Source organism: Mesoplodon mirus (genome assembly GCF_964341445.2).
Source record: "Mesoplodon mirus genome assembly, chromosome: 8".
Lineage (NCBI taxonomy): Eukaryota > Metazoa > Chordata > Mammalia > Artiodactyla > Ziphiidae > Mesoplodon > Mesoplodon mirus.
In genome coordinates, this window is record NC_138984.1 from 34,137,028 (window position 1) to 34,154,802 (window position 17,775).

The 17,775-nt window shown below is 43.2% G+C and overlaps 1 protein-coding gene across 1 annotated transcript in view; it reads right to left on the reverse strand.

The window, feature by feature from the left end:
- Nucleotides 1–2,610: 2,610 nt before the first annotated feature.
- KIAA2012 overlaps nt 2,611–17,775 on the reverse strand; it is a gene marked incomplete at its 3' end in the record, with an annotated part of 120,538 nt that continues 105,373 nt past the window's right edge. Inside the window, 7 exon segments of the mRNA XM_082630408.1 lie at nt 2,611–2,749; nt 4,599–4,818; nt 6,255–6,424; nt 7,062–7,240; nt 9,136–9,473; nt 11,199–11,313; nt 16,823–17,166. Coding sequence (XP_082486534.1) covers nt 2,611–2,749; nt 4,599–4,818; nt 6,255–6,424; nt 7,062–7,240; nt 9,136–9,473; nt 11,199–11,313; nt 16,823–17,166 — 1,505 coding nt within the window.

Below are 17,775 nucleotides of genomic sequence, written 5' to 3' on the forward strand. Positions count from 1 at the left end.
GTTTGTACATGGTACACATGTTTTCTTTAGTACTGTGCAGTGATGACGATCATGACTTTGAAGCCCTGAAAGTTACTGAAGTGCCTTCTGAATTAAGGATTTAATTAAGGCCACAATACCTTTTTAAATACCCAGTGTTGTTTTTTTTAAAAACTTGATATTCCTGTATGGTGCATATATATGATACAATTACCCAATATGTTGAATAAATGGGCACGCCAAAAATTCTTAATTGATATTGATAATTTCAGTTTTTCCCTTAACAATTTACAAAATGTTCTCTGCTTAGTTAAGGTTTGGTATATTTTGTCTATATTTTCTTTTATTTCTTTATATCCTCTCTTTAAACTGTATAAAATTAAAATACCAAATTCGTTCCTAAATTAGAGGGCTTAACTTTTTCTTTTAAATCCTTAATGAATCACAGAATTCAGTATATCTGTGCATATACGTAATCCTATTTCATATTATTCCAAATAGAATGTCATCTAACTACATTAGAAGAGTGAATAAGACCTATCTCTAATGCATTTTATAACCTGTTATAGTTTGAATCCCTTCTCAAGTCCCCTATTGAAAAATAATTGGCTCGCCTTATAAATTCTTATATTTGACCCTAACTGAAAAATTATTTGTATTGTACATATATAGTCTAGCTAAATTAGAGCTTTTAGACCATTACCTGGCATTTATCATTATATTAAATAGTAACTAGGAGTCAGACCTATTTCTAGAAAGTCCTCATTGAGTTGCACATTTCTGTCAGGCCTGAGTAGCAAACCTCATAGGCTATTTGAGCTATCCAGAATGCGTGAGTATGTAGTTTGGTATCTTAGCTTTGTTTACATCTCTTTCTGAGGGCTCTCAGCATTTAGGTGGTGGAGCTTAACTATAATATAATCTGGGGGATATAATTTTCTTGATTTTAGTTTATTGGATTCTTCTAAATGCTTTGCAGTCTGCTATGGTTAACTGAAAAATGTGCTTATCTGGTTAGTAGTGCTGATAAAATAGGCTTTTCACAGCAACGATTTAATAGAATATCAGATTTGGAAGGGACCTCGAATACCATTTAGTGTAGCCTCTCTACCTGGTGCTTGACTGCAACGTCCTAAATTTGTAAAAGAAGGGAGAAAATAAAATCAGTAATGGTAATTTCCCCTGCAAGGATGTTTTCCTTGAGTGTTCTTTCTTCTCGGTTGAATTATTTGAGATGCTCCTTTCTCACCTAAGTATTATTGAATGAATTGAATGAATGAATGAATGTGCAAGTAGGATCGACAAGTTTGAGAAGAAGTTTTAAGTGGCATATTTAAATTCACTGTGATAGCCAGTGTTTTGGCCATTTTATTTCTATTTTATATAAAGCAAGTGTTTGAAAATAAGCATCAAATCTATGCAAGTCCAATAACACAGCAATACAGACTCAAAATTAAGCTTGACTTCTGGATTGTGGGAGCGCAGTTCCTGTAGAAAGCACCTTACAAGCATTAGTGGGAGACTTGAGGGAATCATCTGCGAATACTAAGTTTTTTTAGCTGTAGACAGTGAAGTATAGAATAGGGCCAAAGGAAATTCGTGGGAAAATTCAGGTTCAGATACTGCTTGCTTTAACATCTTTTTACATAATCTTATTTGCTAAAGGTCCTTCATCCCCTTTAATGATCAATCTATGATAGATACTTATCAGATACTTACTGATATTAAGGAGATGTTAAAGACACATTATCTAATCAAGACGCTTATAGGATCAGTGTGATTTTATAAATGGGGAAATTATGTGAGTGGCTGGTTTTTCAAGACACAGGAGCAAAACCTCAAGATCGGTTAATTTTCTGGGCTCTAGAATACAATGTTGTCCAATAGAACTTTCTGTGAGGATGAAAATGTTCTATTACAGTAGCCAGTAGCCACATCTGGTTATTGAGCACCTGAAATGTGGCTAGTGTGAATGTTTTAACTTACATTTAAATAGCTACCTGTGGCTACTTATTTGGATAGTGCAGCTCTTAATCTGTACTTTGAGGGTGTGAGAATGCCCTCACAGAACAGCTCAGTTTGCTCAAATGAATATTTATCAAGTGATTACCTTGTTTTAAGTAGAAATTAAACTTTAGATTCTTAGGAGGAAATGGATGTGGTTTTGCTTTATAAATTATAATAAAATTCTTAATATGTAAATACATGAATTAGCTCCTCTTTGCTAATTCAGAATTATTGCATTATAGAATTTCCATTTACCTACAGCTCTTTCAGAGACACTGAAATGAAATACTTCAGCTACCCTAAGATTATGTTAATGTCTTACTGAAATTAAGCTGAAATTTACTGAAATTCAAACAAATTATGAAATTATTGGCTAATTTTAGGCACCAAAGCTTCTGGATTTACGTGATTCCAGAGAACATAAAGGATTTAGGTGTGTGACAAATTTGGGTTGAGTAAGGTTTGGGTGGTGGGGAGGGAGGGCCTAGAGTGAAGTGAAGTGTGGGGTGAGGTGAGGTGAACCAGATGAAACGGAGCTAACTGAGCTCAGGATGGAACTTCATTACAGAAGGAAGTTACTCGTTTTCTGTCACCACCTCCTAACTTTTTAGTTTTCTTCTAGTTTTAAGGTCTTGGTACTTGTAGGAACTGGAAGTAAGAGTAGACCCATGGTCTGGAAATGTTCTGTGTCCACTGTAGGCCATTGGCTTCCTTACGGAGTTCTTGGTGGAAATGAAGATGTTTCTTCAAAGCAGCTTTTTGCCTAAGGAAACAACCCCACCCGCAACCACAATACTGATTAAGCATCCTAGAAATTGTCCTTATAAGCTCATGGAAGAATTTTGGATTTCAGTCATCATCAGTTAGACTTGCGGCTACTGATCTTGCATTTTAGTGGAAAATCATACTCTGTTCATTTAGTGACTTTACATGTGAGGTTTAGAGTATCATGATCCTCCTACTAGGTGAGTAAAAGGAAAGGTGTAACAGTTCGTAAATTTGTATTGCTGGAAGGGACTCCCTTGTTTTGGGGATGAAGAAACAGGCCAGAGAAGTTAAGTGTACCTGGGCCAATGTCACACAAGTGAAGACGAAATCAAGCTAGTTGGCATCAAGTTCTCCTAACCCTTGCTGGAATGAGGCTCTTTCACACCCCTCACATAACCCTTAAATTACTTGGTCTTTTGCTTTCAGCTACTTGGATTAGTGTTGCAAAATTGCTCAACTTCCCCTCGTACTACTTGGCAGTTTTTTCGTGGAAAACTGCAACTCCAGTAGCTTGCTTTTGGTTTCAATACTTATGAACCCAACCCTACTGCTATGATACATGGAACACATAATTTTGAAATTGAATCAAGTCTTCCCTAATGATCTGTTTTGTAATTCTCATATCAGCTGAGGAATGTTTCAGGAGAGGAACAACTCAAGGTTAGGTGGAATACCTTGAAATAGAGTTGTTCTGGCTTCCTTCTTTTTCTGGTCCCCTAAAGAGTATTTATTAGCTTAGATTAAGCTTAAGTTGTAGAAAATAACTTTCAAGGGGTAAATTGTTTACAGTTAAGATTGGAATTGTGGTTTTCTGTGTTGGGCTTCTTTACCCTTCACTTTTAATGGTTCGAAAGGGGGATGACTGTTGCCTTCACTAAGAGGGGAAATTTATGATATAACCACTACGGAGGACCTGGTTTTTAAAGAGTCAATTGAAACCACTTTACTCAAGAGATTCTTTTAGCAGAATGATGCAGTGATCATAACTATTGCGAGAGAACTAAGGGGGAAATGCTGTTGTCCCCTGATGGCTGATTCTGGGCTATTTCTCCTCACAAGTCCTACCTCTCTGACCTCATCTGGAAGTATTCTTTGTGCCTTGTTCACTTCATTCCAGCCATGCTTTCTTTTATTCTTCCACCATGCCAGCCTCATTCCTTTCTTTGAACTTTTGCACTTGCTGTTTACCTACTGGAATATTTTTCTTTCATTCAGGTTTCACCTTATGTATCACCTCTTCTAAGGTGTTACCCTGGCCGATCCATCTGAACTAAACCTCCTGCAATCCTATCACGTCTTTAAAGAATTTCTGAATAGCATTTATTGCCAGCTTAAAAAATCTTTGTTTAGAGTCTGTCTCCCCACCCCCACCCCTAGAATGTAAATGCTGTGGGAGAAGAGACATCTGTCTTGTTTACCCCTGAATTCCCAGTGTCCAGAATAGTGTTTGGCACATAATAGGTACCCAATAAATACTTACTGAGAAAGGTACTGGTTCAGGACCAGGGGGTCTTAGATCTGGTCCTGGTACTGCCCCTAAGTCACTGTTAGCCCTAATCAAGATCCTTCTCTCTGGGACTTGGTTTTCTCATCTGTGAACCAGAGGGCTGAGATAGATGATCGTAAACTCCTTTCTAGCTTCAGTACGAGTTCTTTAAGCCATCAAGAAATGCTGTGACCTTTGCAGCAGGAGAATCCCTATTTTTTAGTTCTTCCAAACCATGCTATGGGAAGTGGGAGAACTTCACGTCCCCGAAGGCAGTGCAAAGCTAGTACTATAGCAGCAGGCGGTCAAGCCTTTGAACAACCCCACCTACTGCAACTGTTGCCCAAATAGCAAACACCTGGCTTGTTCCGGGACTTGTTTCATGGCTTCCTCCAGAGCCAGCCTTGCCGCTTCCTCTTCCTTTCGCCGTCTGTCCTCTGCTTCCAGCCGAGCCCTCTCTTCTGCTTCCTGTTTCCACTGCTGATACTCCAGCCGTTCTTCTTCAACCATTCCCATCAGGCGCTTTTGTTCTTCTGCTAACTGCAGTTCCAATTCCTTCTGCCTTTGCTTCTCTGCCTCTGCAGAATAGAAAGGCAGGTAGGCTCAGCAGGGGTCTCATTATTGGGGAAAACAACTCTGATCTCTCAAGTCTGTGATTCCCAGGGACTCCCGATGAGATATCCTGTCGCCTACCTGACAGCAGGTTGCCAGATCCTCTGTGGGGATTACCTTGGGTTGACTTACTAACTTAAGAGTCCTTTATCAAGCACCTACTATGAGATATCCTGTCGCTTACCTGACAGCAGGCTGCCAGATCCTCTGTGGGGATTACCTTGGGTTGACTTACTAACTTAAGAGTCCTTTATCAAGCACCTACTATGAGATACCCTGTCGCTTACCTGACAGCAGGCTGCCAGATCCTCTGTGGGGATTACCTTGGGTTGACTTACTAACTTAAGAGTCCTTTATCAAGCACCTACTATGAGATATCCTGTCGCTTACCTGACAGCAGGTTGCCAGATCCTCTGTGGGGATTACCTTGGGTTGACTTACTAACTTAAGAGTCCTTTATCAAGCACCTACTATGAGATATCCTGTCGCTTACCTGACAGCAGGCTGCCAGATCCTCTGTGGGGATTACCTTGGGTTGACTTACTAACTTAAGAGTCCTTTATCAAGCACCTACTATGAGATATCCTGTCGCTTACCTGACAGCAGGCTGCCAGATCCTCTGTGGGGATTACCTTGGGTTGACTTACTAACTTAAGAGTCCTTTATCAAGCACCTACTATGAGATATCCTGTCGCTTACCCGACAGCAGGTTGCCAGATCCTCTGTGGGGATTACCTTGGGTTGACTTACTAACTTAAGAGTCCTTTATCAAGCACCTACTATGTGCACTGCACTGTGTGCAATGAATACAAAACCTTGGGGAAGAAGTTTCCAGAGCCAGGTATGTTCATGGGTGGTATGCAGACGGGTTGGGGACAGGTGTCACAGCAGGGTCTGGAGAAACTTGGTGCTTACTCAGCTGGACTGACCAGTCTACAGAGTGTCATCTGCTAAAGTGCTTTCCTATTCCTCAAACGTGAGGCCGTAGAGATTCCACACATCACCTGAAAGGCTGCCCTGAAGTTATCCAGATGTTTGACTGTTTCCATCTGCTAGGGAAGGAAGCAAGGAGCAGGGCTATGTCTCCAATTTAGGCAGCTTCTGAGCAATGCTGGAAGGGCAATGAAAGGGGCAGGGTCCCACTTCAGGAGATTACTGAATTGGGAGTGGGACCCAAAAGTCATTTCCACAAGCGAGTCTTTCTTATTTTGATCTAATATCTCAACTCACTAGAGTCACACATATTAATCACTTTGAAAAAAATCACCTTATCCATTTAGAGTGCTTCACACTGAGACTTAGGATAGGAATAACTGGGGAGAGTCAAATGGACACCCACAGTGGGATAAATACACTTCTGTCCCAGATAGATGGGCGTGGCAGACAGCTGAGTCCCCCCCGCCAGCCTTCTTGGCTTCCTCCCGCTGCTGCTTTCTCTGCAGTTCCTGCAGCTTCCTCCCGAACTCCTGTTGCTGCCGAGCTCTCTCCTGGACCATTTGCAACTGGAGCCACTGCTCTTTCTCCTCCTTCTCCTGCCTCTGCTGTTCTTCCTCGAGTTTCTGTTTGCTCAAGCTGAGAAAACCCACAAATTGGTCAGGGGAATGGCAGAAAACACTGTCCTTGTAGGACAAGCCGTGCCTCTGATGGAGGCTTTGCAGGCTGCGGGCCACACGGAGCGTCTCATTCAGAGGAGACTCGTTTTCTAAGGGAAGCCTAACTGAAGAGCAGAAGCAAGATACACAACAGGCCTGGAACTAGAAGCCTGAAAGTTTCAACACAGCTCTGTGCTCTGGCACGGGGGGCCTAAGTTCCCAGAGCCTCATTTTCCATTCTTATCAAATGGATTTTGAAATTCCTGTCTCACAGCGTTGTTGTGAAGATTCAGTGAGCCCAGAGGCCTATGGAAGAGACGAACACAATGCACACACATGTGGCAAGAGGCGCAACAAATGTTTGCTGGACCGGATCTCAAAGCCCTCCCGGGAAGATCCCGTGAACATCTATCTGGAGTAACCCTAATGGTTCAAGACACCACATCTTATCTTTGGTCCAGATTGTCCCTGGGATAACCAGGATAGTGAAAAACGAGACGTGCTGTTTTACTTCAGGGCATGAGCCTCAGAACCAGCTTTACCCCTAGTGGAAGTCAACCCTTGCCTTATCTTCTGCTTCCTATCGTGGCCGTGGCCGCCGTGGCCGCCCTACCCACCGGATCTCCTGCGCGTGGCTCCGCGGCTCCAGCTCCAGCTCCTCCTTCATCTTCTCTGCCCTCTCCAGCTGCTCCTGCTGCCTTCTCTTCCTCTCCACCTCCAGCCGTCTCATCTCGGCCCTCTCTGCTCGCAGCCTGGCCCAGGAAACTTTCTCTGGCTCCCTCTTAGCGAGGAGGGCCTAAGGAACCAGAGTGTTCTTAGTGCAAGGGACGTACGCTAATCACGGGGACCTTGTCTCGGCAACGAGCCATCCTCCACCCACGGGATGTTGCCTCTAATTAGAGATTAGGTGGTTTCCACACTCTGACCACAGCCGTATAAACTCTGCCACCACTGGCCTGGGCTCTGGGATCTGCTCGACCTGGATCTAAGTCTCTCTCTTACTTGCTTCAGAATTTGGGGATAACAACTTAATTTCTCGGATATTGTCTTCCTTTTAGCTGGCTGTTACCAGAATTAACTGAAATAGTGAAAGAGACAACATAATGTCTGGTACATCGTTTGTCTAGATGCACGTTATAATCACCCAAGGAGCTTTTAAAAAGTACTTGAGTCCAAAAGCCCCACCCAGACCAATTAAATGAGAATACCTAGGTGGGAGGCCTTGGTGGGTTTTCAAAAGTTTAATTTAATTGTTTGGCCACGCCACAGGGCTTGTGGGATCTTAGTTCGCCCACCAGGGATCGAGCCCAGACCTGGCAGTAGAAGCTCGGAGTCCTAACCACTGGACCGCCAGGGAACTCCTTTTTTTTTTTTTTTTTTTTTTTAATATACTTTCTTCTTGGTGGTTAAAAAAAGCATATTCCGGTGATTCTAACGTGAAGCCAGGGCTCAGAACCACAGGTTCTAGATAAAGGCTGTTTTAGGGGCAGACTTAGGTGTAAATGTGTCAGACTCATATTTAATCCTATGCAAATCCACTTTTTCAATGAAACGTTCTCTTAGTTTCTGTGAAGAGCGTCTTAGCTTTCTTTTTCTTCCTGATGCCTCCTCCTCAGTCAGAAATATCCTCATGAGGGGAACCTTGAATGGCAACTCTTCCATGGGCACTCTGTGTATCCAACTTGGGGTGGATACTTCCTTGCTTTTTAGCCTTTGCTGAGGCAGCATGGTACTGTGGATTGACAATAAATCTAGAAATTCTGAGTCTATAGCAGGCTCAGAAAAGTTCTGCCCACAGCTTAAAATTTTCATCTGCTGTATAAAGCAGAATCCTATAGTCTAGGCAGCTAGGAAGGTTGAGAACTAGAAGGGAAAAATCTTTCTGAAATCCTTTTTGGAAGACCACAGGCTGTAAAATAAATAAATACACAATAATTTAAAATAGTGACAAGAGCTCTGATTTTGGAGTCGAAAGATCTAAGTCTTGGCTCTACCACTTGATGGTTGTGTAACTTCTGGCAACAAACATCTAACTCTTTTAAGCCTCAGCTTCTAGGTCTGTAAAATGGGATGAATCATACCTGGGTCACAAGTGTGTCTGTAAAGATTAAATGAAATTCAGCAGAGTTGTACCATATTTGCATGTAACTTATGAGAGTTTAACCATAGTGGTTTAGCTGTGGGTACGTTTGCAGTGTTTAAAGAAGAGGGAGATAGATGTGTGTGTGTATAAGTTACCCATGGCCCAGATGTGTGCCGCAGAAAAGCAGATTAGGAATGGAGGAATTTCTGCAGCTTTTGAGAGACAAGCAATACATGAACTCCAGGCCAAGTCAAGAATATGTACTTGGCTCTGAGGCCTGAATTCACCTTTCCTTGTAACTGTGAGGCCTGTACCTCTCACAACTGGGTGCTGTGCCAACTTTCTGCTCTTTATGGGTGGGTACCTGCCCTAGTAGTTTGAGAGCCTCACAGAATACATCATTTCAGAGGGGCTTTGCCACCCTGTGTCTTTGATCAGATCTGGCTTCTTAAAGGGTCAGAAGGTACCAAAGTAGAACAAATAAAGCCACTATGTAGTAGAGCTGTTTCAGTAACTGCAATGTAATTCAGGGCAGTTTTTCCCACCTCTGCAGTTGTACCAGTGAGGACTGAAATCCCTCTGGCCAAGGTGAGAATATTGGACCCTACCTTGGAAGGGTCCTTATGGCTTCCCTCTTCTTCAGATTCCATGTTCCCAGGGACAGTTGCAGTCTGGGTGGGCGATGATCTTCCATCTATAGAAACTTGTCTCTCAGGGGCATTAAATTTGGAAGAAAGCCAAGGGTCCTCTACAACAGAGCCTGAAGGAAAGAAACCTCCATCTGAGGTGTCTTTAGTTTTCTTAGAGTTAATGACATCAGGCCCACTCAGCTCTGCTACTATTTCCAGATTCCTTTCCTTCTGTGTCTTTTTCCCTTTGACTCCAGGTTTTTTTTCTTTGGGAATTAGCTCTGATTTCTTTTCAGCCTTTGATTCCTTTGACTTTCCTGGGAGAGAGCGATGGGGGATAGAGACATAGCTAATCAACGTGATCTCTGCGTCCTTTTCAGTAACTTTAAAACTTCCGTGTGCAATGGAATCACCTGGGTGCAGATTCCTGAGCCACACCCCTAGAGTCTGATTCTGTAGGAATCTGCATTTTAACAACCACTCCAAGCGTTTTGAGAAGGGTAGTCCATAGACTACCCTTTGAGAAACTGTCTTATCCTACTTGGATCAACTGTAATTCAGCAGTCTTGCTACTAAAGAACTTCTGATACACCCTGACCTATGGTGGGGGTAAGACTCTCTGGAGGGAAGACCTATAGGTACAGCTGGAAAGTCATGCCTCAGGAGTCTAGCTTGAGGTTGCAGCTTTGTAACCTGGTAAAGTTTAAACCTTCCATACTCTAAGGCCTCTTCCTCAATTCTCCTCTGGGGCCACAAGTATTTCCTTTCCCAGTCCTGCCAATGCTACTCAAGTTACGGGCTACAGTGATGTAAATTCAGCAAGACTTTAAAAAGCAAATCTCAAAAATAGATCTGGATGAACAACAAGGTCCTACTGTAGAGCATAGGGAACTGTATTCAACATCCTGGGATAAACCATAATGGAAAAGAATATAAAAAAAGAATGTATGTGTAGAACTGAGTCACTTTGCTATACAGCAGAGATTGGCACAGCATTGTAAATCAACTACACTTCGATTTAAAAAAAAAGAAAAGATCTGACCCAGGAAACTATCCAGTGTCATCCTTTTTGACAGCCCTTGATTTGTTTCGAGGGTCTTCATATGGCTGGGAAAGCACGAGTGTAGGTTTTAGGTTAAAGAAGGTCCTTAGAACACAACATTGTAAATCAACACTACTCCAATAAAAATTAGTTAAAAAGAAAAAAGGAGGGTCTCCCTGGTGGCGCAGTGGTTGAGAGTCCGCCTGCCGATGCAGGGGATACGGGTTCGTGCCCCGGTCTGGGAGGATCCCATATGCCGCGGAGCGGCTGGGCCCGTGAGCCATGGCCGCTGAGCCTGCGCATCCGGAGCCTGTGCTCCGCAACGGGAGAGGCCACAACAGTGAGAGGCCCGCGTACCGAAAAAGAAAAAAAAAAAAAAAAGAAAAAAGGAAAGAAAGTCCCCAGAAGCATAGGAACCTGAATTCCTTGTGGGGTGCAACACAAGGAACCAAGAAGAAAAATGACAGCTGGAGCAACCATTCAGAGCACGTTGCAACCTTCCCCTTCCCAAATGCTCTCACGGACCAATTCTCAGATTGACATATTTATTATTCACAGAGGCAGTGTTTGAGAGTTATGAGTTTGGAATCAAATGACAGGACCAGACCCTGGGTCCACCACTTTACCGTTTGATCTCTTTGATGTTACGCAAGTCACCCAACCTCTCCACATGATATAATAGTAGCGCTTACTTTATGGAGCTGTGGTGGGGATTTCATGACGTCATAAATGCAGAGCTCCTAATTCGGTGGGTATTCATTTAATAGGTGTTAGTGTTATTATTGTAATTTTCTCTCTTGCTGATTACAGGTCCCTAGGGTCCCCTGGTTTCCTCTATCCTTATCTCCCAAGATATTGACATGAAGTAAGGCTGCAACACCACCTCAGCTGTGGTAGTCAAGGAGACTCAACACAGATAGTTTGTCCCATAGGATCCATGCTGATTCTCCATGGCACCTCCTGGCTACCATTAGGTGTGTTCTCCTGGATGGTCCCTTACCAACAGCAGCCTCTGCTTCCCCACGGAGCTTTCCTTCTCTCTCCCTCTTGGGTGCCTTGGACTTATCTGTCTTGGTTCTTCTCTTTCTCTTGGCTTTGTCAATCAACTCCATCTCCTAAAGGTGAAAAATTAAGGAAAGGGAACATGATATATGTAGAAAGCAAGGAAAAAAAAACCCATCAAAGGGAGATTATGTTGGGAATTCCCTGGCAGTCTAGTGGTTAGGGCTCGGCGTTTTCACTGCCGGGGCCTGTGTTCAATCCCTGGTCGGGGAACTAAGATCCCTCAAGCCCTGTGGCATGGCCAAAAAACAAACAAACAGGACTTCCCTGGTGGCTCAGTGGTTAAGAATCCGCCTGCTGGTCTTCCCTGGTGGCGCAGTGGTTGAGAGTCTGCCTGCCGATGGAGGGGACGCAGGTTCATGCCCCGGTCTGGGAGGATCCCGCATGCTGCAGAGCGGCTGGGCCCGTGAGCCATGGCCGCTGGGCCTGTGCGTCCGGAGCCTGTGCTCCGCAGCGGGAGAGGCCGCAGCAGTGAGAGGCCCGTGTACCGCAAAAAAAAAAAAAAAAAAAAAAAAGAAAGAAAAAGAGAATCTGCCTGCCAATGCAGGGGACATGGGTTCGATCCTCGGTCTGGGAAGATCCCACGTGCCGTGGAGCAACTAAGCCCGTGCGCCACAAGTACTGAACCTGCGCTCTAGAGCCCGCAAGCCACAACTACTGAGCCCATGTGCCACAACTACTGAAGCCCGTGCGCCTAGAGCCTGTGCTCCACAACAAGAGAAGGCACAGCAATGAGAAGTCCGCGTACTGCAACAAAGAGTAGCCCCCACTCGCCACAACTAGAGAAAAGTTCATGTGCAGCAATGAAGACCCAACGCAGCCAAAAATAAATAAATAAATTTATAAAACAAACAAACAGAAACAAAAAACAAAAGAAAAGGGATATTATGTTGAACAAGACAGAATGGCTGAGAATGGAATTCATGTGGGTTCCATATGAAGCAGAAGAGTGATATTTATTTATTTATTTTGAATTTATTTATTTATTTATTTATTATGTATTTATTTTTGTCTGTGTTGGGTCTTCTTTGCTGCATGTGGGCTTTCTCTAGTTGCGGCGAGCGGGAGCGGGCTTCTCATTGTGGTGGTTTCTCATGTTGTGGAGCACGGGCTCTAGGCGTGCGGGCTCAGTAGTTGTGGCACACGGGCTTAGTTGCTCCACGGCATGTGGGATCTTCCCTGACCAGTGCTTGAACCCGTGTCCCCTGCATTGGCAGGCGAATTCTTAACCACTGCGCCACCAGGGAAGTCCCAAGAGTGATATTTAGAGAATGTGGAGCTTGTAGGGAGATCCTAAGGTTCAGCCTTTGATATAATTTCAGTTATAATTTCATAAAAAGAAAGAGAAATAGAATATACTTTATGATCTGGCCCCTATTTTGTTTTCTTTTTCCTTTTTTGGCTGCACCTCACAGCTTGTGGGATCTTAGTTCCCTGACCAGGGATTGAACCCGGATCCACAGCAGTGAAAGCCCGAGTCTTAACCACTGGACCACCAGGGAATTCCCTGCTCCCTTTTTTGATGCTAAACCATCATCTACAGAGCTGGATCAAAGTGAAGCAGTTTTCACCTTTGATAGATTGCTGTTGCCACAATTAATGGTTAACTAGTTTAAATAAAATCAAAGCCAGCTCTATTCACTGCTGCATCGTTTCCTAACTTTTGGGAAACTTCAAGCATATGACCACAGCCATGTCAGTCTTCACCTTTCCCCATGGGCTGGAACAACATAGAGTTTCTTCCTAAGAGAGGATGGCCACGACTACCCACTCAGTACCTGTGATGTGACATAATAAGAAATATATATTTGGTCTTCGTTGCTAGCCTCTGACACAGAACTCCTAAAATTCTTGTACAGGCATACCTCAGAGATATTGTGGGTTTGGTTGCAGACAACTCCAATAATGTGAATACTGGAATATATCAAGTCACATGAATATTTTTGTTTCCCAGGGCCTATGAAAGTTTTATTTACTTATGTAGTCTATTAAGTGTGCCATAGTGTTATGTCTAAAAAAACAATGTACATACCTGAATTTAAAAATACTTTACTGTTAAAAAAATCATCTGAGCCCTCAATGGGTCGTAATCTTTTTACGGTGGAGGGTCTTGCCTTGATGGCTGCTGACTGATCACGATGTTCGTTGCTGAAGGTTGCAGTGGCTGTAGAAATTTCTTAAAATAAGACAATGATGTTTGCCGCATTGATTGACATTTTCTTTCATGAACAATTTCTCTGTAGCATGCAATGCTGTTTGATAGCATTTTACCCACAGTAGAACTTTCAAAATTGGAGTCAATCCCCTCAAACCCTGCTGCTGCTTTATCAACTAAATTTATGTAACATTCTAAATCCTTTGTCATTTCAACAATCTTCACAGCATCTTCACCAGGAGTAGATTTCAACTCAAGAAACCAGTGTTTTTGCTCCTCCATAAGAAGCAACTCCTCATCCATACAAGTTCTACCATGAGATTGCAGCAATTCAGTCACATCTTCAGGCTCTACTTCTAATTCTAGTTCTCTTGCTATTTTGACCACATCTGCAGTTACTTCCTCCACTGATGTCTTGAACCCCTTAAAGTCACCTGTGAGGGTTGCAGTCAGCTTCTTCCAAGCTCCTGTTAATATTGATGTTTTGACTTCGTTCCATGACTCACAAATGTTCCTTTGTTTTTTGGCTGTGCCTTGCAGCTTGCAGGATCTTAGTTCCCCAACCAGGGATTGAACCCGGACCACAGCAGTGAAAGCGCTGAGTCCTAACCACTGGACCATCAGAGAATTCCCCACAAATGTTCTTTTTTTTTTTTTTTTTTTTTTTGGTGGTACACAGGCCTCTCACTGTTGTGGCCTCTCCCGTTGCGGAGCACAGGCTCCGGACGTGCAGGCTCAGTGGCCATGGCTCACGGGCCCAGCCGCTCCGCGGCATGTGGGATCTTCCCGGACCGGGGCACGAACCTGCATCCCCTGCATTGGCAGGTGGACTCTCAACCACTGCGCCACCACGGAAGCTCCCCACAAATGTTCTTAATGGCATCTAGAATGGTGAATCCTTTCCAGATGGTTCTCGATTTTGCCCAGATCCATCAGAGGAATCACTAGGTAGGGCAGCTAGGGTCTTACGAGATGTATTTCTTAAAAAAATAACACTTGAAAGTTGAAATGACTCCTTGACATGTGGGCTGCAGAATGTTGTGTTAGCAGACATGAAAACAACCTTAATTTTGTACATCTCCATCAGAGCTCTTGGGTGACCAGGTGCATTGTCAATGAGCAGTAATATTTTGAAAGGAATTTCTTTTCTGAGCAGTAGATCTCCACAGTGGGCTTAAAATACTCAGTAAACCATGTTGTTAACAGATATGCTGTCATCCAGGCTTTGTTGTTTCATATACAGAGCACAGGCAGAATAGATTTAGCATAATTCTTAAGGGCCCTAGGATTTTTGGAATGGTAAATGAGCGTTGGCCTCAACTTCAAGTCACCAGCTGCATTAGCCCCTAACATTCAGCCTGTTCTTTGAAGCCAGGCGTTGACTTCTCTCTAGCTCTGAAAGTCCTGGATGGCATGTTCTTTCAGCATAAGGCTATTTCATCTACATTGAAAATCTGTTGTTTGGTGTGGCCACCTTGGTTAATTATCGTAGCTAGATCTCCTGGATAACTTGCTGCAGGCTTCTGCCTCAGCACCTGCTGCTTCACCTTGCACTTTTGTTATGGAGACGGCTTCATGCCTTAAACCTCATGAACTAACCTCTGCTCGCTTCAAATTCTTCTGCAGCTTCCTCACCTCTCTCACGCTTCATAGAATTGAAGAGAGTTAGGGCCTTGCTCTGGATTAGGTTTTGGCTTAAGGGAATGTTGTGGCTGGTTTGATCTTCCATCAAGACTACTCAAACTTTCTCCATATCAGCAATAAGCCTGTTTTGTTTTCTTACCATTCATGTGTTCACTGGAGTAGCAGTTTTAACTTCCTTCAAAAACCTTTCCTTTGCATTCACAACCTGGCTAACTGTTTGGTGCAAAAGGCCTAGCTTTTCGGTCTCTCTCAGCTTTCCATGTGCCTTCCTCACTAAGCTTAATCATTTCTAGTTTTTGATTTAAAGTGAGAGACGTGAAACATTTCCTTTTACTTGAACACTTAGAGGCCATTGTAGGGTTACTAACTGGCCTGATTTCAATATTGTTGTGTCTCAGGGAATAGGGAGGCTTGAGGAAAGGAAGAGAGGGAATGGCTGATCCGTGGAGCAGTCAGAACACATATTTATTGCTTAGGCTCACCATCTCATATGGGCATGGTTCACGGTGCTCCAAAACAATTAAAATGGTAACATCAGAGATCACTGATCACAGATCACCATAACAAATATGATAATAATGAAAAAACTTGAAATGTTGTGAGAATTACCAAAATGTGACACAGAGGCACAAAGTGAGCCAATGCTGTTGGAAAAGTGGTGCTGAGAGACTTGCTTGAAGCAGGCTGCCACAGACCTTCAATTTGTAAAAACACATTTATCTGTGAAGTGCAACAAGGTGAAACATAATAAAACGAGAGGTATGCCTCTAATTTCTGGAGCATAAACAGGAAAGGAGTGTCTTTTGTTGTTCATTAACAAGCCCCTTTCAACCACACCTGAGCTTATGTTAATGGGGCTATTTTGGAAAGCCCCTAAGGAGGGGGAACCAACCAGGGGATTAGAGGGTTGGACCACCTCAGAGGAGGGGAGAAGGGCTAGAAGTTGCATTAATCACCATTTCCCAGTGATTTAATCAATCATGCTTATGTCATGAAGCCTCCATAAAAGCCCTAACCAAGGAGTTCAGATTGCTTCAGGGTTGGTGAACACATCTATGTAGTAGGAGGGTGGCACACCCCAAACTCCATGGGGACAGGAACTCCTGTGCTTGGGACCCTTCTGGGCCTTGCCCTGTGTATCTCTTCATCTGGCTGTTCATATGTATCCTTTAAAATATCCTTCGTAATAAATCTAAACTAGTAAGTAAGTGTTTCCTAATTTTTGTGAGCTGTTCTAGCAAATTATTGAACATGAGGATGGGTCTTAGGAATCCCTTATTTTATAGATTGTTGGTCAGAAGTACAGGTGACAACCTGGGACTTGTGATTGGTGTCTTAAGTGGAGCAGGCATGTGGGACTGAGCCCTTAACCTGTGGGGTCTGTGCTAACTCTGGGTAGCTAGTGTCAGAGTTGAATTGTAGGACACCTGGTTGGTGTCTAGAGAGCTGGAGAATTGGTTGATGTGGGAAAATCCTTCACACATGTGGTGTCAGAAGTGATGTGAGTATAGGAAAACTGAGTTTCCTTTTAGTACCTTAGTAGAAATTAGAAATGGGTACCCCATCCTTCAGAAGAATGCAACCCAATACTGGGGTGCAGGGCATGGTGAGTGGACCCCAGAGTGGATTTCAGCTCCCACTTTCCCCCTTTGCAGGTGCCCTTGTATAGTAAGCAATCTATACAACTGTACATGGCAGCCCTGACGGGAGCACCTTCCAGGTAGGGTTCTGGACCAAGCTCCTACCTAGGTGTTTACACTCACATGACTGATGTTGGTTGGTGTCTGCTGGTTGAACAGTCTTGGTTCAGTCTTCCCTTTTTTTCCTCTTGGAAGAAGAGATATATCTATAGGATCCAACCCCTCTGGGGAGTCAGGCCCATGTCCTGGGAGTCCTCTGTGTTGATGGTGCACATTATAATCTCTGCCCCTTTGAAAAAAGCAAAACAACAGGACCAAACTAAAGAAGAACTCTGATGTATACAACACTATATGTAAAACAGATAAACAAGAAGGATTTGCTGTATAGCACAGGGAACTATATTCAGTATCTTGTAATAGCCTATAATGGAAAAGAACTGGAAAAAAAAAAGATATGTATTGTATAACTGAACACATGGCAGTACACCTGAAACACAATATTGTAAATCAACTATACTTCAAATAAAACGAAAAAGAAAAACTCGTGGACACAGAAGAGGGAAAATGAACAAACATTAATTGAGCATCTGTTTTCTGCCAGGAACTGCACTGTGGTGGGCATTTTACACACTTGGTCAGCCCTCTTTTTCTCAACACATCCCTGAATAAAGGAAATTAGAAAGTTAGTCTTCACTTTTGGGGTTCTCTCAGGCTAAGTTCTAAACCTTAGGGAGAAGGAGAAATAGTTTTTTGTTTTTTAAATTAAATTTAATTTATTTTTTATACAACAGGTTCTTATTAGTTATCTATTTTATACATATTAGTGTATACATGTCAATCCCAATCTCCCAGTTCATCCCACCACCACCACCCCCTGCTTTTCCCCCTTGGTGTCCATACGTTTGTTCCCTATATCTGTGTCTCTACTTCTGCCTTGCAAACTGGTTCATCTGTACCGTTTTTCTAGATTCCACATATATACATTAATATACAATATTTGTTTTTCTCTTTCTCACTTACTTCACTCTGTATGACAGTCTCTAGGTCCATGCCCATCTCTACAAATGACCCAATTT